Raw genomic sequence first — 25525 nt, 5'->3', positions numbered from 1 at the left:
CTCCCACACACACACCCTCCCACCAAAGACACACACACACACACACACACACACACACACACACACACACACACACACACCTCTGCTGCTCACCCCAGGAGGTGATGCACCCAGGTTACATCGGGAGCCTTTTACAAACCCCCCCCCCCCCCCCCCCATCACCCTCTGGGGCAACAACAATCCCCTCCTCCTCCTATCCCCCCCCCACCACGCACATACATCAACAACACTGTCTTGTCTCCTAGTGTGTACACTGAACAGCATGTGCTCAGAGTTCACTTTATTCACCTTATCACTACAATACTGTACAAAACAAGCATTTTGGTTATTCATTTCCAAACACGTTCCTCCATCCAGGTGTTTTTTTTTTTTTTGTGGGTGATAAAAATGTGAAGATCATCGTCGAACAAGCCATGTTACTCCTTCTCAGAAAAAGAAAAACACAATTTCACAAGAATCTCCACTGTCAAGGAATGTAAAAATCGCTAAGACCTGCAGCCTGTTCAAAGTGACACTGGAATTGGCTGTAATGAATGAATGCATTTGTGCATGTTGACCCAAGGTTCTGGATGGCTGGTATGGCCCTTTAATGGAGGGTGGCCTCTGATCCCCCAATATCCTCCTAAGGACACGGGTGCTTTGTAAAGACAACAAGAGCTACGCGACCGCCAAACACCTTGCCGGGGTTTATTATCACAGACCAAGGAAGAAGAACAAATCAAATAAGCCTTGAACCGCTGTTGAGTGCTGTTCAGGGATGCCACGCGCCACACTGTTGAAACACACTGAATCCCCGTCTCTTGGGGAGATGGGGATGGTTAAACAGGACAAATGGACTAACCTGCTCTGGTTCTACCACCACACGTTTCTCTTTCGTGCCCAAACTCGTCCCCAAAAACACACAACCACAAACAGAACCACCATTTATATCAGCACTGACACTTGCTGTAGCTTCATTTGAAGAGTGTGATTTCTTTGACTCTTAGAAGAGCGATGCCTTGGTAGCAAAACAACAAAAGAAGAGATGAGATGGTCTATACTTAGCATCAGTGCAAATATAATGCTACCCCTTTGAGTAACGACTATATAGTTAGCGTCCTCAAAGAGCTCAATGCGGAGGCAATACAACTCCTGCAGTAGTGAGCCAAGCCCTGATGTGTAAAGGAAAGCCAGATAAGGCGGGGGGGGGGGGGGGGGGATGCTTCCACAGGATCAACAGAGGAGAGGACGGTGGCGTCTCGTGGGACGGGCCCCAGAGTGGGTCTGGGGTGCGAGATCCAGCAGGAATGTAAGCCAGGCGTCACGCGCCATCGACCCCTTCCGGAAGACAGGAGGAAGGGGGCATTAAGAGATGGACCAGGAACGTCGTGAGCAGCAAGGCCGACTGGCCATTGCGTCCGGGGGGGGCGGGAACGACCCCCGGGTGCGACGTCATCTGGAGGCCCTGGTGTTTTAATAGGGTCACTTTGTTACACGATCAGCAAAGTATCATTAGGCGTGAGTCGGCCCCTCCCCTTCTGCTGGAGCAGCCCCTGCATCTCCACTCTGAGGAGAGGGGGGGGGCAATGACACCCATCCCCCCACTAAAATAACACTGGGTGATGTTTAAAACAACGCTGAATGAACGTGCTGTGTGTGTGTGTGTGTGTGTGTGTGTGTGTGTGTGTGTGTGTGTGTGTGTGTGTGTGTGTGTGTGTGTGTGTGTGTGTGTGTGTGTGTGTGTGTGTGTGTGTGTGTGTGTGTGTGTGTGTGTGACCCTCCCATCACCATCCCACCCCATAGCCTGCTTTCACTGTCGCTGGTCTGCACACTTCACACCCCCATCTCCCCATACCCCGGTGCGGCCTGAAATAAACCCTTATAGCAAAGCACTAAACCGCCGACCCTAAAACTAAACGAGGGAGCGGCAATGAGCCTGGGAAACGGTCTAAAAAGGACTCCCCCAGTGTCTCCAGGAATTGCCAGCCGCTGCCAATGCACCCAACAACTTCCCCCGGTAAACGCCCTCCCCGCCATAACGCAAATGTGTCGAGCAAAACAAAAACAAAAGACGGGTCATCGGGCAGGACGACACACTCCCCGTTCCATACCGACGGCGTCGGACGGGGCCCCTTCCAACGCTTCATTAAGTCGTCCCCTCGTTCTACTTCCTGTCCCCCTCTTCACTTCCTGTCAAGTGTCCCCGGGGCCCCTTTCGTCGCCGACAGGAACTCATCACACGCTACAACTTCCTGAGGAGAGTGGTATCTGCGGGGCCCAGACGCGGGCATCAAACAGCTCCTGAAATAAACACCCATTCAAGCAACGGTGCCACGGAGCACTGATGTGTGAACCACTGAAGTCCTCCGTGGTTAATTGCCCGGGGATATTGTTGAACCGAGTGGTCGCCCATGACGACAGGAGGAAGACGACGGCTGGATAAAAGGGGGACACCGATTGATTCAATTATCCTTGTGCCGTGCGCAGCCTCGTCAGGGTTGATTAACATGCAAGGAAATGCTAATAAAAAAATCATGGTTTTAATATTCACTTGCTTTAACCGAGATAATCTGACATGGCTCAATCATGAAAGGATTGAATGGTGTTCAGTATATTCACACTTCCGAGTCCACTATTTAGTTATATCCCTACAAGTCATTCCAAACCTTGTGGGCCAACAGGTAACATTTGCAGCTCTTGTTTCAGACAGACAGATGCATGCATGCATTCCATCCCTTGCTGTAATATCAGCAGTCACACCTAGTCTCACCTAGTTATCTGTGCCCCCTCCTGTGCAGCGACTGGGCGGTGGATTAAGACCTGCAGTGGAGCAGACTCTAAGCTCCACGTACGCCTAGACATGAGCCAACACTGGCTCTCCCAGAGAGAGAGAAAGAGAGAGAGGCCTGGCTACAGATTAGGCCCGAGAAGACAGGAGGTAGCTGCCGGGAATCTGCATCTCAAATTGCGATCCCCGGCATTCTCCGTGCAGCGGGAGCACGTCGCGAGAGGAAAGCATAAGCGAAACCATCAACTGCCAAAATCTAATAATGAGGTGACTCATGCATTTGGTTTTCAGGGCCGCGGTTATGAAGGCAAATCTGAAAGTGTCCGTCCAACGAACCGCAATTTCCCTGGGAGCCGGCGTGTCGCCACCCAGGAGAGAAAGTTCCACAAAGAAACATCTGCCGATCACTTCCATCGAGAATACATAACTCAGAAACTATGTTCAGAAACTACAGTGGGGCGGCAGCACAGCGACGCTTCCTTCATTTATAAACCGCGGCCGTCTTGAGCCTGGGTGGTGTCCTCACCTAGAACAAAGTCCCCCCCCCCCCCCCCCACACTTCAAAAAGGCGACATGCATTTGCTCGGTTACTCCCTGGCCTGAGGTTTTCTGTGATATCGAATAGCAGTTTGGCTTTGTGTTAAGATAAGATGAGATATGGTTAGATTACACTTTGTTGTTAGATTGCACAGAAATATGAAAAGGTGTGTGTGTGTGCGTGTGTGGGGGCGGGGGGGTGTTCTTCAACAATCATCAACACACAAACCACAAATGTATGTTTGTTCTGTGTCAAGAATACATAAAAAGTAAAGTAAAGTACTGGTCCGAACATGGTCCCTCTTGTCAGTGGGTTACCCTTGACAACCCCAGGCGTCACCGGGACAGGCTGTTTATTTGAGCCTCTGTGTACCTCTGGGCCCTTTGACACCTGAACGTATACAGGCTGACGGTAGGTTAAGGAGGGTTAAGATGCAGATGAGATACTATCGGCCGCATGTCTTTGAAGAGTAAATCACAGCCGACCCGCCCGGCCCAGAGGTCCGGACCTGGGCACGTGCGGGGCGCCCTGTATCCTGCCCGGGTCAACTCTGCTGTCTGACAAGTTGTGCCTCAGGTGTAACACACGCACAACCACTGATAAGCCTGTGTATGTGGGCGCAACACACAAACACACTTCCAACAAGGCTTCAAAACACACACTTCAACAAGGCTTCGAAACACACACTTCAACAAGGGTTCCGCACACACATTGTGATTCTACATTATATGAATAATATCTAACCAGGGAATGCAACACATTGACACACACACACACACACACACACACACACACACACACACACACACACACACACACACACACACACACACACACACACACACACACACACACACACACACACACACACACACAATAATAGGCAGATTGACTCTCCTTAAACAAGCACAGGCAAAGAACCACTGACTATTAAGTAGAGGTGCGAACACAGCTCTGCGTCGAGTGCAGTGGATTCCATGACAGGCGAGAAAATACAGTGCTGGTAGATTAGCGCGGCCCGGGCCGTGTTGTGTTTGGTCTAACCTTTGAACCGTCAGGCTAAACAGCGATAATATACCACGCTCTTGCCAGCTGGACTACCATAACACCGGGCCAACGAGCCACTGATAAGGCGCTATATGGTCGTGTAGGGGGCTCTGTGGATGCTCGTGACCCTAGCGTACCACCTCACCAGCGCTCGGATTCAGAGACCGCCATAACTCGATCAGGCCCTTGGCTGATCTGAACGCAGACGTGTGAGGAAAGTGTGAGGTTTCACACTGATTAAATGTCAGGCCTCGGCCGGGAGGGTTAGACACCAGGGCCGAAGTTCTGGCTGTTTTGGCTACGAAGAGGATTACCCCCTATGTGGTCCTCCACAGACTCTAGGGGACACGGCAAAGCCTAGCACCACCCCCCCCCACCCTAAATAGTCACTACCTGCAGTCTCCACTCCCCTGTTGCATGGGGATTACATGAACGGGGGGGGAGGGTGGGCTCAAGTAAGTCCACAAACAGCCAGAATGTGTGCGACTAGCTTGCATGAGGTCCGGTGGACAGGGGAAACACAGAGAATCCTGCACGAGTGTATTGACAGGGCTGACTGCAGTCCAGTGAGAGTCTAGTGCTGTTGGACATTAGACTCTCAGCGACGCCGTAGCAGAGAGACGCTCTGACATTCTTTCTTGCATTGCACCGCCTTCCAGCACACATCATTATACAGACCAATTATCGAACCCAATTAGACGCTGAACGAAGCCAAGTGAATCGTGACCCGTGATTATTGACGTAGGCACTTATGAACCACATAAACACGTGGCGCATCTGCTCACTGTAGCGGTGTTTACATTCAACACTACACCCAGCGCTTCCCTCGTGATATTTGTCGTTTGAGGGTTTCACGCTTCATAATCATCCTCACAGAAAAATTAAGTATGACAAAGGGGACATAATTGCCTGCAATAATTATATTTAGATATAATAATAAGGGTACAATTATTCATTCGTAAAGTATTGTAGCTGTGGTCCTGGAAGGGACTTGTGTTGTGTGGCTTGCTGTGGGTTAAATGCTTCATCAGAGCACCACCACCACCACGCGATGAGGCAGGGAGGGTCAGGATCTTGGGGGCTTTGGTAAGAGCAGACTCATTGCTCAGTGTCTGAGGGAAACAGAGGAGGAATGAACAGGACCTCCGTTTGGGGGATTAGATAAGGGCCCGCGCTCTCACCAGGGGACAGTGTGCCGAGGAGAGGAGATGATTACACGGCATAGCGGCCCTTTTGGCATCGCCGGTAATGAAATTTAAAAAAGGCAGGGAGAGAAAAACCCTCTCCCTAATATGTTTAAGAGACGTAGCTGAGCCTTGGAGGGGCTGCATTACGGTCCGGCGAAACACTATCCGCCAGTCATACTCCTGTATAAAGTCGACTGGCTTTGGTAGCATTGAAATAACTGCCTGGGAATAAAGTGGAGGTATTAAAAGGTCCGATGTGAATAATTTAGTCGCATTTCGGGAAACCGATTTGGCGAAAATGGAATATAATATTCATAAATATGTTTTAATTAGTGTGTAGTCGCATGAAATAAGAATTTTGTTATCTTTACCTACAACTGAACTCTTTTAATAGCTACATTGAGGGACCTCTTCCACAAGGCCGCCCTGTGTCTACAGCAGCCAAGAACTGCTGTAGAGGGGACGCGGTTTAAAAGATAATTGCCATTTCTCTTGTAAGCTATAACCAATGGTTTTACCGACTAAACACAATTGATGAATCGATCAAGGAACCTCATCACTTGACTCTTGGCTAGTTGATGTTGTCGCTGACGATGTCGCCATTTTGGAAGTACGGTACTACTGGCTCCTTACAGGTCAGTAAGGGCCACCGTAGCTTCTCCTACATTGTTGGAAAGGGAGGTCAGGAGGTGTGTGGGGGGGGGGGAATACTCAGTTGGCTACAATCATCAACCCACCACTAGAGGCCACTAAATCCTACAAACTGCTCCTTTAAGAACAGCAGTCTTCGATTTTGTAATCAATAAAAAGAAGCCAATCATAGCAAGGCAGGGGGCCTGCTCTTTTAAAATTAATTCCTGTGTTCTGCTTCCAGCATACTAATTGGCCACCGTTCTGGACACAGCCACACAAGCCTCCCCACTACTAAACACGCATTATTGCACCAGCCCTGGGTCATTATGTGTTCGGGTGCTTGGGTACACAGCCAGGGGGGAACGGTCACAGGAGACTGGGGGACTGCATGCACTTAACTCAACATTTATTACCGGTCTTAATGAGCGAAACACCCAGCAGCAGGGAGGGATGCCAAAAAGGAGTGCGTTTTTAAAGAATATAGTATCCTCCTTAGCTGGTGGAGTGAAGCACGAGTGACTCCGAGACAGAGTGTGTTGAGGGGACCCTGTGTCTCCTCAACAGGCAGGTGAAGGTCAGTGCAGGTGGAGTCATTCATGCTTGGCTCTCATGGGGCAGTGAGCAGGTCCCTGCAAATGAGTGTACCAGAGGGGCCGGGGGTGGGGGGGAGTGGAAGGGGGTTAGGGGGGGTCAGGCTGCCCTCCGTGAGAGGGCGGGAGAGAGCGCGATCCCCGAGGTCATAAATCAGTGAAAGGGCAGAATTTCACGCCTATCTGCAGCCCAGCAGGGGCGTTTACACTGGTGTAAGTGGCACTGAATAGACTGTCACAAATGTCCAGTGTCTTTCTTGCGCGCGCATGAACATATACGCACAGACACACACACCCAAGAACATGCACACCACAATGATAAACTGGACTAATTAACTATTGCAAACATGCAAAAGTGTGGCCAGTGTGCAATATAAACATCATCAAGGGTTCCCTTGAACCCAGCTGGTCAATGAAGACATAAGGATCTGGGTCAATCTCAGAGCAAAGAGAATATATGATTTAAATGTTTTATTTACGATTGCCACTCGTTAAATAAAACTCCACAATTGCCCTCTTCACTTGGCAATCACATAAAACCTGAAAAGGGAGGACAGGAATTCCAATTGTATTTTCCTTGCATTTTCTTCCGTCAGACAATAAATTATCAGCCACCAAATTCCTGCGGCTAAAACAAATATCGCCCAGCGGGAATAAGGATGTACCGAGGGGTTCTGCTGTGCATCAGAGTGAAGGGCCGGCCCTCTCAGGAAAACATCAAGCTATCAATTTAAACACCATTTCCTGGACGGCCTCAGTGCCGTACAGAGCAGTGCCGTAAAGAACACAAGCCAGATGTCTGGTGGCTAACTCACCAAGGGCAGTGCCAGCGTTCGTCAGTTTCATTGAGACAGATACAAATAAGGCTTCAGACTTTTTAATTAGCTTGGCCCCGCACACAGAAAGAAACACAAAGAGGGTTCTGTTGCCATGGACATGGTGTTCTTAGAGTAACTGAATAAAGGACACTGTAATGATTAAAGCTGTATCGGCGGACTAAATAGAATACTTTTGATTCAGACCTTTTCTTTGAATGAGGAAGTTCGTTCTTACCAGTGGGGGAGGTGTACCCCAGGCCTACGCATGGCTAAGGCTGTTCCTGTGTGCGTAAGAGGCTTATGTGGGTCCCTTGGTACACAACAACAACAACCACACACCAGTCCACTGGTGACTCCATACAGGAGGGCTGGCTGTGTGGGTTGACTGCCAGGGATCCCACTGTGCAGGCTGGTGTACAGTGGACAGGAAACTAAGTCTTACCGTAGACACAGAGTGGCAAGAGATGTGCTGGACAAGCCCTCACTTCCTCAACGACTCAGTTAAAACAACAGCAGTTAAAGTACCCCCCCCACCCCCCACCCTCCGCCCTACTGTTAACCTAATAAACCCCAGCTCAGCGCCATTAGCGCTCGTAAACATAGCAGACCGTCCACCCGTCACGGAATAAAATACAAAGAAGCATTCCACTTTTTTGTTTTCAAAGACTTCATTAACTTGACCCGGTACCATTCAAAAACGTTCAATCCAGGAACACTTTTAAAGCCAAAACACAGTGAATTTGCATATTGGATTATGTGCGAGGACAATAAGTGCAGGCAAAAGCCAAAAATCAATGACGGGGGTCTGCATAATGTATTTTAAAACGATGAATCAGTATTTGTTTGGTGGCTTGCGTGCTTTTTTTAAGAAAGTGACTCGGTGCCGTAGTGTTTTCCTCCATGCAGACAGCTCCATCCATCCATCCATCCATCCATCCATCCATCCATCCTAGCCCCTCCCCCCCTCCCTCCCTCCCTCCCTCCTCCCTCCCGGGTCCATCTGCTGGGGACGGGACACCAGGACCTCTGCGGGAGAGTCCTGGTCTAATCCCAGGGAGCAGACCCTGGGATCCGAGCCCTGCCATCCGCAGTCATAAGCAAACAAACACCTCCCTCCTCTGCAACACAAAACGTCTTTCGTCGGTTCCTGCTTACCAAAGTGGCCAATTTTCCACTCTTGTTTAAAAAGATTGAACCTCAAGCAGCATTATTTATTCTGCAGAGAGTTTCAAATAGGGGAAACGCTGTCATGAACTTCTCAGGGTGATTTATGCATGGAAATCACCCTCATAAATGAGCGTTCTTACTCTCTCTGCTTAAAGGTCAGTGTGACAATATGCTCCATAATAACGAGGGGGCGTGCTGTAGGGGGCCGGACATGGATGTGCTGAGGCAGAACGGCTCCTGAGATGAGCCGCACGCCTTGTGTATTACAGCGCCGCGCTCCCTGAGCCCCGCTGCCCAGCGGAGCGGGAGACGCAGCGCGGGCCCCCGCAAAAGGGGCCGGGGCCCTCGAGGGGGGCCCGTTGATGGCTGAGAGACGCGCCGAGGCTCAGGGGGAACCCTTATCCACAGACCCCCTCATCCGTGCTATCAGGTTGGCCCAGCGGGGGGGCTCGGGTGATAACGCCGTCCAGATAACAGTAGCCCCCCGGCTCTCAGCCATGATGTGGGTCCATGCTTACTGCACTAACTATCTCGTTACAATACCGGCTACTGGTCTATCAGAGGACCGTCCCCAGGCTGATATCATCTGATCAGCAGCCAATCAACCCCCCCCCCTCCGTCTCCCCCACCCCGAGCTACCGTCTTACAGCCCGGGCTGGAGATAGCGCAGGCTGCCGTCTACAGCGGCCGGAGTCTTCTCAGGCCATGGTGAAAGGACACTTGGTACACGCAGTTAAAACTACACAGGATGTTGCGTTGCTCCTCAGCCTTTGTGCTTTATGGAGACACTACCGTCATCATGGCCGTAGTGCCAGATAAGATCTGAGAGGTTAATGGCCTGGAAAACATGGGGTGGCAAAACGTCTGCGCTCTGGTTCGGCTTTCACTCCCGTGTGCGAGGGGGGAAATGTGAGTTTCTTTTGGGGGTAAAACCGCAGCAGACTCCTCCAGAAGTGATAACGAAACATAAATGAATAAATATGTGGCCTGTTAAGCCCTTTGAGACTCTACCTGTGATTAAGGGCTATACAAATAAAATTGAAAAAAAAAGTAGCATACAAATGGGTGAACTATGAACGTGTTGCTCTGTTACAAAAAACATGATTGATTGGTTATTAAGGAGGATTGTTTACGGTTTAGAGGACCGAGTGGTTTTGACTTGGTCCAAACTTCAGGACTCTCTCACCTGGTTCCTCCGAAGAGCACGATGCGATCTCCCACCATGCAGCAGCACTGTCTCCTGCGCGGACACGGGCCTTTCCCCCTGGGCTCCACCTTCTTCCAGGAGGAGCCCTCTGTGGTTCAAGGAGAGAGAGACTCAGAATGAGAGTCGAGCATGAATATGACCTCCGACACAACACTGACACTGACACACTGACAGGCCTGCACTGGTCTGATTGTGGCGAGGGTTCCCTCAACAGCTCTGGCAGCTGTCAAGGCCTATACATAAAATACTGACCAACCCCCAGTGCTGAAGCCACACCACTCAGCAATTAGCATTTTATGAACCTGTTCCCGTTTGCTATCGAGCCTCCAGTTTGTTGAGCATTGTTCTTAAATCACCTCTTAAAGAACACCGGACCCCAAGGACAGTGACCGATTGTTGTTGTGTAGATGAACAACCCCCTTCCTCCCCCTCCCTTCCATTTCAGCTGGAGTATGAGTGACGACGCGCGTGTCTCTCTCATAAGTTCCATTACGGCTGAAGCACACCACACCACACTCAGCCTCCATGGCATCATTACATCGCTATGGAAACAGTCTGTGTGGTCCGAGGGGGTGGGAACGCTGCGAGAGAGCTGCCTCCATCTGGTGGACGGCTTTCAACGTGCCGACAGCCACTGGTTAAATGTATGCATGTGTCGGGGGTATGCATTACAGCTTATTGCCCTACATTTCGGGCAACAAGCTTTAAATGTGAGCACAGGTGCACGCCTACGCACAACGAGGGGAACTCAATTGCTCATTTAGTGTGGAATTAATGCCAAACTCTTTTTAACCAGGCAGGCACAAACGCCCCAGTCTTTTGCACCGCAGCTCAGTGTGGGGCAGCTGGCTTAAGAGTGCTCATTACTGGACCGCAACACAAAGACTTTGGTCACCAGCGGTCCACAGGACTCCACGGCGAAAGAAGAGAAACTAACTTTAACAAAACTGCGGGGGTGTTCGTCAAAGCACAAAACTGTACGTTCAGCTTCGTATCATAGCAACTAAACTGAACAGGGCCGTTTCATAAGTTTCCCTCCCAGCCAATGCGGTGGACTTATCGTCGGCGCAGGTGGCTGAGCTGCTTGCAAATATGCTTCAGGCATCCGCCCGGCATAATCACTTATAATGAAGAATTATAGGATGCGAGTGCAGTGTGTTTTTTTCTTATCCCATTTCCAAATAGTTTGACCTTCGGCAATGTTTTATTTATTTCTTTATCCCTTCAAAATAAAAGTTGTACATTTATATTTTCAAATATACGGGCTGACACCAGTAATCCCACGTCAAGGGATTTGCTCAACTCCATACTGCCAAGAAAGAGACCTCAGAGACAAGAGAGAGATCCACATCCCCTCTGGCAACACAGGACATCTGCACTCCTTCTGCATAACTTAAACAAACTCACATAAAAACAACAACAGACACATAGGCAGCTGCAGCTAGCCAATCTGATGAGGGTGACAGCGATGCAAAATGCAGGAACAGGGAAGAGGGGAGGTGGCACTCTCCCGAAGCAGGAGGGAGGAAACTGGGTCAAGCCGGTACCAGCACCAGCATGCTTGGGGTGTATCTCTGCACATAGTCATCACAAACTCCGCCACAGAGGGGGGGAACAGAGAAGGAATCTCAGTGTAATAGCCATAAGGGAAGATGAGATTAGCGGCGGCAGCAGCAGTGAGAGGTAGCCTCAGAACTAAAGTTCTTATACCACTATCAGAAATTCCTCCGATACTGCCTAAAACGCAGTGCAAAGGCGAAGAACATCACAAACACGTGCGGCGTTATGCTGCGTTCGTTAATGGTCGGGGGTGGAGAGTCGGAACGGCGTGGAGCCATCTGGCATGTTCCGTAAACGGTGAGCCTCACCTGGGTTGAACTTCCAGAGGTCGCTGAAGTGCCGGTCCAGACGCGCGTTGTAGCCCCCGAATATGAACAGCTCACCGTTGTAGGAAACTGAATGGAAACACAGGGATGGAAAGACGTGAGCTCCTTGGCTTTGCACCGCATGGCTTTGGATGGGTGCACAGAAGAGCGAGGACTTGTTGGAGGACACAATGAGAAGGTGGAGATCTTGAGAATAGAATTGAATGAGAAAGAAGAACGAGTCGCTCAAATGCTACAATCAAATGCTACATAGAAGACGCCGAGGACTCTGAAAGGGTCCATGTGCGTGTGTTAGTGCAAGTGTGTGTGTTACAATTTGTGTATTTGAGTGTGTATGTTTTATAGTTTATAGTTTTATAGTTATAGTTGTGTCGTGTCTGTGTGTCTTTGTCTGTCCATGTGTGTCCGTTTGGATGAGTGTCCTTGAGTGTGTGTGTCCATGTGTGTGAGTGAGTGTCTGTGTCTGTCTGTGTGTGTGTGTGCATGTGTGTGTCAGTGTATGCGTGTGTCAGTGTGTGTGTGTGTGTGTGTGTCTGTATGTGTGTGGGAGTGAGTGTCCGTGTGTGCGTGTGTCCGTGCGTGCGATTGTCCTTCTGTGTGTGAGCGTCTGTGCGTGTCCCTGTCTGTGCGTGTCCGTGTGTTCGCGTGTCCGTGCGTGCGCGTGTCCTTCTGTGTGCAAGTGTCTGTGAGTGTCCCGGTCTGTGTGTCCGTGCGTGCGAGTGTCCTTGTATGCGTGTCTCTCCCACTTACACGCTGAATGACTCCTGCGTCCTTCAGGCAGCGGCTGGGCAGAGGGGCTGCTCAGCCAGCAGTTGGTCTCGGTGTCAAACACTTTGATCTTGTTGCAGTAGATCTCGTTGTTGGAGTGGAAGGGGCCAAAGCGGTCTGCTCGCCCCCCAAATACAAACATCTTTGTTCCGATGATGGTGGCCGAGTGGAAGTCTCTCCAGCGTGCTGGAGCGCCCTGTAGGGGACAGCGGTACAACTATAGATACACAGTGCCCTCTGGTGGATCATGAGTGTAAATACAAGGGATTTGTCAAATGCTGTTAGTATTTACTTTAGGGCCCATTTCCCGGAAGTTTGTTGACTAGTCAAAGCAAACGAAACAGATCCAAATCCAAATCCAATAATCATCCTAAATAAATTTTAGTCTTTGAAGAAGAAGGAATGTGGTTCGATTTTTTCCCCCCCCCCGTCTGATTTATTTGATCAATCCACTCAAGATACCGAGGGCAAGCAAGCTTCCCTCCGCTCGAACTCGGTAAAAAGGTTAAGACGCAAGTAAATAAAATCTGTTGGCTTGCGGTTCCTTTACCGTGAGACGGACTGAATTCATTGACATTTCTGCGGTGCCCGTCCGGAGCGCCGTGTTGTGTGCACAGCCCCGCTGTTCACCCCTTCAGCGGGGGGCACGTGGCCGTTCACACCGACGTGGTTATTGTCATGTATCTAGGCCTAATTATAACGCGGCATTTCGATGAAGGCATGAAAAGACTGACTGAGCGCACCTGACCCTGACTGCAGACAGACAGACAGACAGACAGACAGATGGGGGTTGATTGGCGGCTGGTCAGATGATATGCCTGGTGACGGTCTTTTTATGACTAGTAGCCCGTAGTGAACGAGTTTGTTGGTGCCGTTACTGGCCGCTGTTTAGAATTATGAGATTAAATGAAATTATTAGACTGATGATTCTATGTTTTGGAAAACGACATGCACTTCATTCTTAAATGTGTATTTCTAGCAATAGTGCACATATCTCATATCAAGAGAAGAGAAAAAACTGACTAGTATTCACCTACTGGCAAGCGCAATAACGACTAGTCAACAAGGCGACGAACATCAGCATGAACATCATTATGAAGATCTCTAGTTTACGATTACGTGGTTAAAATAAGAATGCAATGCAAGATAAACCTTCCTGGATACTAACTGCTGTAGGGCTCCTCCTCAAACAACACATTTAGCCCACTCTCTGAATAGCAGCCTAGTAAAAAGTGGTTTAACACTTGAGAGCCAATGGCATTTTTTGAATGCAACGGGTATTTATCCATGGAACCGCCCTTTCACGTGCCTTCAAATCCGGCCAGAACGTGTTGCCAAATCTTGTTCAGTGAAAGGGCTCTTTGACTTCAGGTGTACCGCGATAGGAAATGTACCTTTGTAATGCAGTCAGGCAGTCATGCCCACTCGGCCTACTTTATAGCATGCAGGCATATAGATTAGATTGCGCGACTTGGAGAAAACAACAACGTATGAGTGGTGTTCTATATTGAAAGAGTTTATATTTTTCTGTATGTCTTATATGATATTTCGACTATGTGCTCCAAATCAATGCTTAATTTTAAAGAACACAGAGACGGAGAGTGACGTTGTTTTGCATAGGAAATCTGAATCCACCACCACATATATAAACAACCTAATAATACTACATTTGTTCATGGGCCGGATCCAGAGCCCAATCTTTCTACAGCCAGAATACAGTAATCTGCTTGACGAAAAAAAATATTTTTATCGAATCTAAAACCAAAGCCGGGAAGGAACAAGAATGTACGGTTGAGGGAACCATACATCTATGTATTTTTCCACTAATCATCATGTGATCGTTCATCCCGTTACCTAAAAGGGGAGGGAGCATAATCCCCAGCTGGGCTTTGGGTTCTTGGCCGTCACCCAGATCGCTGCATTACTGCGAAGTGCCTCGGGCCTCGTGGTGCGACCGCTGACCACGTCTGTAGCAGTCCGCTGGCTGCGGTCGAAGGACTCCCAAGCCTGCTGCTGATTGATGGGAACCCGACACGTCGCGATTCCCTCCTAGCAATGACTGTTGTTGTGTTGTGTGAACAGACTTTTAGGAACGCCAATGTCCTCGGGCTAAGCATAACGCAAAGTGGCTTCACTTCACTACCACCACAAGTGACTTTGACTTTAGAACCGCCGTCTACTGTAAGCATCCCAGTGCAGGGATTCTTAACCACTGGTCCTGAAGGACATTTATCTCTGCACCTGGAGGACATGTATCTGAATGCACTGCATTCGATTAGATCAAATCTTTAACTAGAGATGGTCCGATACCGGCTTTTCCTTCCCAATACAGATTCCTGAACTTGGGTAACGGCCGATACCGAGTATACAGGTATATACACTAATGTCCGACTTGGTAGCTTGAACGCACGTATGTCGGAGATGACGTGTTTTCCATTCTGACTTTACACCTCTGCATTTTAGGCAGTATCGGAGGAATTTCCGACACTAGTATCGGTATCAGAACCACTCTATCTTTAACCCCAACTACATCCCTGTTGGTGACTCACTCTGGCGTTGATTAAGGTCCAAACCATGGAGGTGGTGTCCAGCTTGTGGATGTCATTGGAGAAGCAGTCCGCCTAGGGGAAACAAGAAGAGTGGGGCTATTAAACTAAATAAGACCGTGGGGGGGGGGGGGGGTGTAGAGAGGGATAAGGCAGTAAACTGACCAGCTGCTCGTATCCTCCAAATATATACATGGCCTTCCCCAGGATGCAGGCAGAGTGGCCGTCCCTGGCCCCAGGAATGGTCCCTGAGATCTTGGGTGTGAACCATCTGTGGGTGTCTGGGGACCACAGATTAAGTGCGTTACGCGAGCGGAGAGGCATCGCGCCGTTTAACCAGATGTGTCCTTAAAGTCGTAAAACAGAGCGGCAATCTTTATTTGTGTCAGGCGGAAAGCGGAACCACACTTCAACAACCTGCGGCGGAACCGACTAGGGGTGGAAAACACCTGCGTCCTCCTGCAACCCATTTCAAACTCCGACCACGACATCAAGCAGGTGTCTGGGACGGTTGGAGCAGACGCCGCCGCACACACACCAAAAGGGGGACAGGGTGCAGGTGAGGGGTACTTACTGACGTCGAACGCATAGAGCACATTGCAGGCGCCCTCCGTGTCGTTCCGCCCCCCCCAGATGTAGATGGTGTCTTCCAGCAGCACAGCTGTGTGACCGTAGCGCATGTAGGGTCCTTCACGCGTGTGCTCTCTCCCTGCAGTCCTCACTGGGGGCAGCTTCATCCAGCGCAGAGACACTGGGTGTGCACAGAGTGGAGGACAGAGACGAACATCAAGACAGCTTTCTGAAACACATGAACCAACTATAGTGGGGTTGGTGTTTGTTTCAGGAGGCACAGCGGGTTGACTTGTAGCCTGAAGGCTAGTTCGATCCCCAGCTCCTCCTAGAGTGTCGAGGTGTCTCTTTTGTTCTGGTAAGAATAACATTGAAGGGGCGGGGCAGTCGACCAAGGTAGTAGGTAAACGCTATGTCTTGCATAAGGCCTCACAAAGCAAGCACAAACTGACAGTTAAGGGATACCGGTTCATCCAGTTAAATAAACCGAAGCATTTTGATAAGACGTACTAGTATTGTTAACAACTTCTTTTAGTTGTGTTTTACAGGTAAATCAAAGTCACGGCGCAGGTGTCTGGCCTGAATTACTATGAGCTTACAAAATAGAAAGGCTTGGAGAACGGATCCAACACAAAAGGTTTACATTACAAAAGGTAAATGCAAGTATGTATAGCTATAGCTTATTCAAAAATGTACATAAAATCAAACAATTTTTGTAACTTTTTTTTTAACATATAGAAGAAAAAAAAAGTAAAATGCTTCCGTTTCTGTAGAGGAAAAAAATGAAAAAAAGAAAGCAATAAAAGATTTTAAAAAAAAAAGATAGCAGGAAGGTTGGAGTTGTTTGGGGAAAGTTGAAAAAAAAAGTTCATGAAATGAAACAGGTCTTGGCAAAGAAAGTGAGCAGGCAGGCTATCTACCATGCTAGCAGGGTCCTCAACACCTGCTAAATAGCGTAACATTATGCAAGGCTGAGGGCGTATGTGGAGGGTTGTAGGGTAAGGGATTAGTGAGTACACGGCATTTCAGAGAAGAAACAATTCGGGGGACTACAAGACTTTTGTATTTACTGATAAAACAAGGTAATGAAAAAAACATGGCCACAGGGTGTCAATAAATATCTTAAAGCACATACTCCATATATAGTTTAAACAGTAATTTAGTGGTAATGTGAGACCTATATTTACACACACACACACACACACACACACACACACACACACACACACACACACACACACACACACACACACACACACACACACACACACACACACACACACACACACACACACACACACACACACACAAGGCTGTAATACATCATACATAAGGCTACACAGTTCAATGCTGCAATGAATCAAGCTAATAGGGTATCATTTAAATAGTGAGTATGTGGAATAATTCCACCGTCTCTGCTGCGTGGACCATACAAGAAGCTCGGAGCCACTCACCAGAGTTGAACACGTGTACGTCGATCTGCCTGAGCGTCTCGTAGTCTTCTCCGGAGCAGTAGCCCCCGAAGGAGTACACCTTGTGGCCGACCGCCACGGCGGCATGGTTGACTCTCCGCGGCCCTCCTTCCAGGTGCACCGTCCAGCGCAACATCCCCAGGAGCAAGCACCTCTGTGCCCGAGACACTCCCTTAGACCATCACCGTCTGGCCTTCCCGGACTCCATGGAGACACATTCACGGTCAAGACCCTGGGTGCACAAATCACACACAGTGTAGGAGGCTGTGGGTGAAGGGCGGGCTCTGTGTGTGTGGGAGAATCGTGGAACTGATGCCAGAGAAAGGGAGATTAGGTGGGATGCCAAAGGGTAGCGTTCTGTTCTCTGTGGGGTATGATTGACTGAGCTCTGCTAGTGCTGACAGCCCCTTGTACTATCAGAGCGGGTAGAGTATTTTAGGAGGTGATTAGAACCACACCTATCACTCGGCTCTGTCTTCTGTCTTTGCTGCCGCTTTATCCCCTCCCCTCTTGCGTTACAAACGCCCTATAATTAGAAAGTCAAAAACGCGAACCCCTCCCCGACGTCAATACTACATGGAAATGTTTCTGCCATCTTCACGTCAAACTGATGAACCAATTACTGCGCGGCTCGAGAAGGAAACTTTTGTACAGGTCCGTGCAAAACAAGCACAGACGGTCTAGTGTTGATGCTCAGTTCTGCTGAGCAGCAGATCTCACTGAGCCAACGTCACCCTGACCTCTAACCTTCAGTTTGCCATTCAATATAGACCCTCAGAGGACCACTAGCAGCCCGGTCTATTTCCAGACAGCAGCACATCATCTCTGAGGACGGAGTCATGCCCCTCAGAACAAACCCTCCGCTGTACTAACTCCTGGGTCGATGTAAACTAGTAAACCAAGGACAGAGATGTGGATTAGGACGTGTAGTCCAGGGGCGCCCCTGTGGCTCACCGGATAGAACGCGTTCCAATTAAGGCTCAGTCCTGATCGCAGCGACCCGGGTTCCTTTGCTGCATGTCCTCCCCTCTCTTTCTCTCCCATACCTGCCTGTCTGACTCTACAATAAAAAGGATAAAACCGTAAAAATCGTAAAAAATAAAAAGATGCGTTGGCCATGCATGCATGGCCTCCTGTGTGAACCTCCTAGATGAGTGCTTTCCGCTGGCTGCTCATAAATGGACACTACTGCTGTCTGGTGGATGAAGCCAGAGACAGCTTGATGACAGCTAGGGAGACCCGTATTCCACGCTGCTCGTTCTCCACACTACTATGATGGTGTAAATGACAGGGTAACGTGGAGGAGAGGAGACCCGTGTTCCACGCAACTCCTCGAACACCGTCACACTACTATTATGGTCACTTCATAAACCGACCAACACGTTGACAAACAACCTGCAGACATGACGCATCATGACTGTCAACTATGAACACAAACATATGACAACACGGTAAAAAAAAAACAGTCTCGGACACCAGCATAACCAGCATAGTGGTGTGTATAAAACGTGTCGACTCGCCACATCAACTTTCCTCAATGGGAAGGCGACGCTAGCACAGGCTAACGTCAATAGCTAGTCTCTCCACTAGCTTAGCTACACGTCAAGTGAAAACAAGCGGACTGGCACGTTCACTCACACCCCTCAAACGTGCTCTAGCGGTACACACAATGATCTCCAGGTGACTGACAAAGCACTGTGACAATAAAAGTAAATTACCATACGATACAGTCGGCGTCGCGGTGGTTCGAAGCCAGTGTTAGCTAAATCAGGAGCGATGCCGCGCCGCCAGTCTTCGCTTGGCCCTGGTGACGTAGCGGCGGGAACGCCCACAACAAGCGCCATCGCTGATTGGCTGCGCGCTCACAACGAGCGCCCTCACTGATTGGCTGCGCGCCAAAAACGAGCGCCATCGCTGATTGGCTGCGGGCCCGCGTTGCAAAATATCAGCTATCTATAATATTAATTATAACTTTTCGGTAAAAATGAATTTTCATAGGTTGATCAACTCGACATGATCAACTCGTTCGATATCGATATTGTAGAAATATATATACAAATATTTTTTTGTGAGATTATTTGTAGCAATATGTGAGCTACCGATTTCTTTCAAAATGTATAAAAAAATCAGAAAATACTAAAAATGCCAAGTTTAGACCTGCTGTAAGGGGTTGACCCCTCTTGTTTACTATGTGCTGTCAGCCACGTGGGCCAGAGGGTTTCACCTTAAAGACAACGCTGCTCCTTACCGCCTACACTCGCCCGTCGATGCATAACGCCATGAGCAGCGGTAGAGGGCAGTGTGCTATACATTTTAGAATTTCTCCATCATCACGATGAGCACTTTCTGATGCCCAACCACCGCCGCTTCTCTCTCATCAACAGATTCACAGATGAATAATTATAGGCCTACTCAAGCATATTTACGATATTAAGCAGGTGCCCCCTCACAGAGCATAATTCACCCAGGGCCCAGACAGTGGGTGCTAATATAAAGGATGTATTGATTCAATGGCAAACCTAACACTAAATGTACAAACAGATAAACAATCTTTATTTTCTCGTTTCCTTTTGCTCTTGTCGTTCGTTACACCAACACATCCTCCGACCATGCAGAAAGGCCTCTGCAGGATCATTGAGGTTTTTTCGATTTATTTTTGGCCTTCTTTTTATTAGACTTCTAATTTAATACACTGACACACTGACACGATCTTTTGGTGGTACGTTTTCCCACACTGCAATAACAAAAATATTTTATTGATTCATGATGTAGTTTACAGCGCTTGTAAATACACCTTCTATTGCCTCCCTTCAGGGTACGTCAGGGGGGAGAGCGCACCAGTGGAGTGAATTATCCAAGCTGCTCGGGGAATCTTTCCCACCTCCCGGTCTTGGAAAGATATTTTTATATCAACTACAGGCGTACAATTATACTTAGACATTTTTTGGTGTGTTCAACAATGTGCTATATAGCTCACTTTTTATTAACTTATTTGATTGACTTTTAGTGTTTGTCCATTTTGTTGTTTGTCAATTGTACTGTGGACTGTTCTTCTGTCTTACTCCACTGTTGACATTCTGCTGTTGTTATATGACGCATCATGCATTTTGACGGCTTGCATAAGCTTCAAATTACAAAAGCGTTGTGGGGGGGGGGGGGGGGGGATTGAAAATGATCATCTAGCTCTGAAATGTGAGTGTCTGACTGTAGGAGTAGAGAGCTGGATTAGGTCCTGCGGTCCTCCGCGGACACATTACAGCTGCCCAGGATATAAGGCTCCTCAGGTCTGGTCAACTAAGAGGCTGGCTCTGATTGATTCATTGTGTGTGTGCGTGTGTGTGTGTGTGTGTGTGTGTGTGTGTGCGTGTGTGCGTGTGTGCGTGTGTGCGCGCGCGCGCGCGTGCGTGTGTGCGCGCGCGCGCGCGCGTGTGTGTGTGTGTGTGTGTGTGTGTGTGTGTGCGTGCGTGCGTGTGTGCGTGTGTGTGTGTGCGTGTGTGCGTGCGTGTGTGCGTGTGTGCGCGCGTGTGTGTGTGTGTGTGTGTGTGTGTATGTGTGTGTATAGGCATTCCGCTCACATGCCAGCTGCAGGTCATGCACAATGGGGAGATTGTGTTTGCGGCTGCCCAACACGACAGCTGTGCCGCTGTGACTGCCCATTGGCCGACGCTGGTACAGCACATAGATCACAGCCACCACAGAAGTGCTCGTTTGGGAAAATGAAGATGGACAGTCGGAATACTAGACTGCAGTAAAGTCAGGCAGCATAGTTTGAAGATCAAGAAAAAAATTCGTTGGCACTGCAAAAATGTTTCATGAAGGGTCGAGCGAAAGAGCTTCTATGTTTGGTTAGTTTAGGAGTGGTTCGTTTAGGAGTAGTGTTACATAATGTTTATAATGCACCCACCTCCTTTTAGAACAGTTGATGCATACTTCATACCTGGTGTTTTAGTCAAGAAAGATTAACAATAAAGACTACAAACATAAATTAGGCCTGTGTTGATTAACGACACAACACAAGGAGGCCATTATCTATTTACAATGCACTCTGCAACATGTTTTTATGGTCATGTTCAAATGAATGGATCACATTCACTTTCTTGTTCCCCAAACAGTTATTTTTAGCATAAAGAGTATATGGTTGGATAAGATATGTTCCTGTATAAATACAAAAGTTCTGAAATAAGAAGTAGATTTCAAGCTTCCTAGGTATCACTGAGAGACAAAAAACAACTTTCAACTTCCCAAACGTACTTTCAACAAAAGTCATCAATATTTTCAACACAATGAAAGCCTCCCGGTCTGAAGCGAAGAGGAAGCTAATACCAGCTCAAGGGAAAGTCTGATTATCCTATAGGCTTGGAAAACAACATCGTCATCCCAGCCCACCTGTTAGCCCACGCACACATCGCCCGACCCTCCTACGACCGCTGAGCGACGTTTGGACACATTAGCAGAGCAGGGTGTATTCTCAAACTTTATGGCTCAGCGACATGTGGCGTCTGTCTGTTGTTACGCGTGACAGCGGGAACAGGAGTTACCCAACTGCGGCATTACTGGGAAGAGTCGAAAAGCAACTGCAAGCACCAACTGTTGTTCTGTGCTTCAGGGGGTAGGCCCAGTGATGGAAGAGCATTGCAATGCTTTGCGGCAAAGCAAAAGTACAGGCCCTGCGTTGGAATGGCACATTTGGTTAACCTATCCCTTCCCCATTGCATATAAAACCTCTAAGTGTTGTTATAATGGATAGTAAAATGAACCCAGAGGCGAAATAAGCCAATAAATATATAGGGAGCACTTTTGCTTCATGTATTATTTTCTCTTTTGAGCTGAGTTTCTTTACCCATGTTGATGCTTTCATCATTACATTTAAAAAAAGAATTTGAGTCTAAAAAACGATATCCCTGCTATTCTCCAACTGTGTATACTCGCCCTTACATGCTTGATTACTTAATGGTACCAACCTTTATATTACTAGATGGTTTCTGTGTCTAATCCTGGCTTTAACTGCCTATTTCCATTATGCAGTCCCGCAGTGGGTTACAGAAGTAGTAGCACTTCAACAAACCGGCCCCCATTTACAGTGTACCTGTGTCTGTTAATCCAACCCGTAACATAACTCTAGCTTTTGTGTGTTCTCACAGACAAAATGCCAATTCCTACAAAATAGTTTTAAAAACGTTTAAACAAAGTAAAGGTCAACACAGACGGGAGATATTCCCTGGATGATCAAAACCTTAATTCAACTTCCGCTGAATTAGGTCAACAGTATTAAACCATCCAGGATGATGATGTCATAGAGCATGATCTAACTCTGTGGCAAGTTGACTGAATCATACATTTTTTCCTTTAATTTGCTGCTATTAAATGAACAGAGCCTCTCTCTTTGGGTTTCTCGAGGAAGAGGATTCGGCCTTGGGTTAATTTACACACACACAAATGCACACACACACACACACACACACGCACGCACGCACGCACGCACGCACGCACACACACACACACACACACACACACACACACACACACACACACACACACACACACACACACACACACACACGCAGTAACACACACACACACACACACACACACACACACACACACACACACACACACACACACACACACACACACACACACACACACACACACACACACACAGTGTTTCTGATTGGATTCGCCCCAGCAACAGCCCTGTTACCACTGATGGTCTTCCACCCCCAGATGGGACACTGAATGTTTAAGGGACATTATAATTGAATGACTACTGTTCAGAATGTAATTCAGCATATGACACAACACAAAACACACAAAATCAGTTAGCCCTCTTTTCATAACGCAACGGTTAGTTTGAGTTTCACTTCTCCAAATAACCGAATAGATTACGTAACGAACTCCAACCTGTTCCATCTATCACTGTGTCAGTCTACAGTGAATGCAGTCAAGCCTGTATAACTACTGATATCACCAGCCTCTCTCTAGTTTCCGTACACAAGCCCATATTTCCCATCATATATGCCTTAGAACGATAGTGCCTGTCCCTTACAGCTCGAGTCAAGACACGAATGTTCTGCTACCATATTGATGCCGTCATTCCAAACAGCCTTCACTCTGGAATAATGAAGCACATTTCACTTGTTGTGCAATCTGTTACACTGCAAGCCCCACCGTGAGGGCTACGCTCACTGAAATTGCATGGGCCTCTCTGGATTGACTGCAACAGAGGAGACAACTGGCGTCACGTCATCATCCGAACCACTTTAATTATGCGGCTCACTTTCTATTTTCTGCCCCGAGGGCGCCCCACCTCGTCCTTTCCTCTTCAAACATCGGAGACAGTTGCTGAACAGACTGGAGGGGCTGGAAATTTCCACCTGTCCCTTGTAGACTCAACTGTTATCCCTCATGCCGTCTGGAGAGATGTAGGCCTCCCCCCCCTCCTCCTCCTCCCCTCCTCCACCTCCTCCTCCCCCTCCTCCACCTCCTCCTCCCCTTCCTTGCCCTCATCCTCTTCCTGCCCCTCCCCCTCCCTCTCCTCCTTCTACTTCTCCTCTTCGTCTTCCTCATCCTTGTCCTCCACCCACGTCCTCCTCCTTATCATCCTCCCGTTCCTCCTCCTCCCCCTCCTCCTCCTTCTCCACCACCTCCTCCCCCTCCTTCTCCCTCTCCTCCTTCTCCCCATCCTTCTCCCTCTCCTACCTCTCCCCCTCCATCTCCCCCTCCATCTCCCTCTCCTCCTCCCTCTCCTCCACCTCCCCCCTCCTCCCCCTCCTCCTTCTCCACCACCTCCTCCCCCTCCTTCTCCCTCTCCTCCTTCTCCCCATCCTTATCCCTCTCCCCCTCCTTCTCCCTCTTCTCCTCCTCCCTCTCCTCCTCCTCCCCCCCTCCTCCTCCTCCTCCTTCTCCACCACCTCCTCCCCCTCCTTCTCCCTCTTCTCCTTCTCCCCATCCTTATCCCTCTACTCACTCTCCCCCACCTTCTCCCTCTCCTCCTCCTCCCTCTCCTCCCCCCTCCTCCTCCTCCTCCTCCTCCTCCTCCCTCAATCAAAGGCACAATCTTGTAACGTCATCCAAATGGTGTTCATGGTGAACTCTCTTCCTTCTTTAAAGAGTCTTCTGTCCTGGCATGCTGCTGGAGACACATCAGAGCCCTGTTCATGATTTATGGTTCGATACCTATTAATAATGATGATTTAATTACCCTTGAATTACTCATATATGAGTAGGCTTTGTGGAACCAACTTTAATTACCTCATTTTGGGTGTTTTCTCTGGTAATGAGATGTGCTCAATTAATTTGGATAATAAAAAATAAAACGTTTGGATAATAACATCTTATATAATTCAATCTACTTTTATAATAATAAGACACATATTGGAAATCCATTTTACTCCTTTTGTTCAAACTCATCTCTTTAAAATCATATATAAACAAGATGTCTTGTTCAAAATGGATTTCCCACGTAGAGTATCAACTCAAGAGAAATTACATTATTCTTCCTGATAGTATTACTTGTAAATGCCTCATCATATTCCATATACCAGTGATGTGGAAGTATTTCCTTCTGATTGGTGTTAGTAATGAGATCAACTCTACCCATGGCAGCAAACCCGGATATGAGAACACATGACACAGGGACATTTAGAGTTGCCAACTTTTAATGTGAAACAACATGCCAACGCCTTTCATGTCAAAGCAAAGAACATTTGATTTAGTCTTTCCCCGCTTTCTTTTCTTCTGACAAATGTACTTACTGCTTTTGAAAAAAGCGTCTGCTATATGCCCTAAATGTAAATGTTTGATTTAGGACATGTGAAAATAAAAAGCTAAAATATTTAAAATATACGGAGAACACTACCAACTGAATAAAATAATGAACCAAATACATTTATGATATCAATCTTCCACAATAAAGGTCTTACATTCTTAAGAAAGTTATAAAAAAATTATTTTTTATAACATTTAAAAACATTTTTTGTATTCATTTAAAAAATAATTGAACCTCAAAAATGTGAGGCGTTCATTTCCTTTCGCCTGTTTTTCCTCTTCAAAATAAAACAGTGACTACCTCACTATGACCCGATTCACTTAGCAGCCCTGAGCGGACGGAGAGACCGATGAAGAGCTTAACGCAGAGCAACAACGCCGCTGCGCCGACCGTAGAACACGACCACTTCCTCCACGAGAGGAGTAAATCACAGGCCCTCAAAGCAGCGCAGCAGTAAAAACACAAATACAAGGCCAGCGGGACCGGGGCTGGACACAGGAACGGGTACAGGGGTCAGATGTTAAACCGCCCTCTCAGGGTGATTGATACTTTAAGAGGGGA

The 25525-nt window shown here is 48.1% G+C and overlaps 1 protein-coding gene across 1 annotated transcript in view; it reads right to left on the bottom strand.

The window, feature by feature from the left end:
* Window positions 1-19017, bottom strand: part of klhdc3 (kelch domain containing 3) — a 28546-nt gene extending 9529 nt beyond the window's left edge. Inside the window, exons 1-8 of the mRNA XM_030379054.1 lie at window positions 18915-19017; window positions 17179-17428; window positions 15729-15905; window positions 15320-15435; window positions 15158-15229; window positions 12591-12804; window positions 11823-11909; window positions 9934-10042 (exon numbers count right to left, since the gene is read on the bottom strand). Of these exons, the coding sequence (XP_030234914.1) occupies window positions 9934-10042; window positions 11823-11909; window positions 12591-12804; window positions 15158-15229; window positions 15320-15435; window positions 15729-15905; window positions 17179-17332 (929 nt within the window). The 5' untranslated portion in view covers window positions 17333-17428; window positions 18915-19017. The remainder of the gene's footprint in view (window positions 1-9933; window positions 10043-11822; window positions 11910-12590; window positions 12805-15157; window positions 15230-15319; window positions 15436-15728; window positions 15906-17178; window positions 17429-18914) is intronic.
* Window positions 19018-25525: the final 6508 nt, after the last annotated feature.

This window comes from Gadus morhua, chromosome 15, assembly GCF_902167405.1.
Source record: "Gadus morhua chromosome 15, gadMor3.0, whole genome shotgun sequence".
In the NCBI taxonomy this organism is placed as follows: Eukaryota; Metazoa; Chordata; class Actinopteri; order Gadiformes; family Gadidae; genus Gadus; species Gadus morhua.
This window is presented reverse-complemented; position numbering and strand designations above follow the sequence as displayed.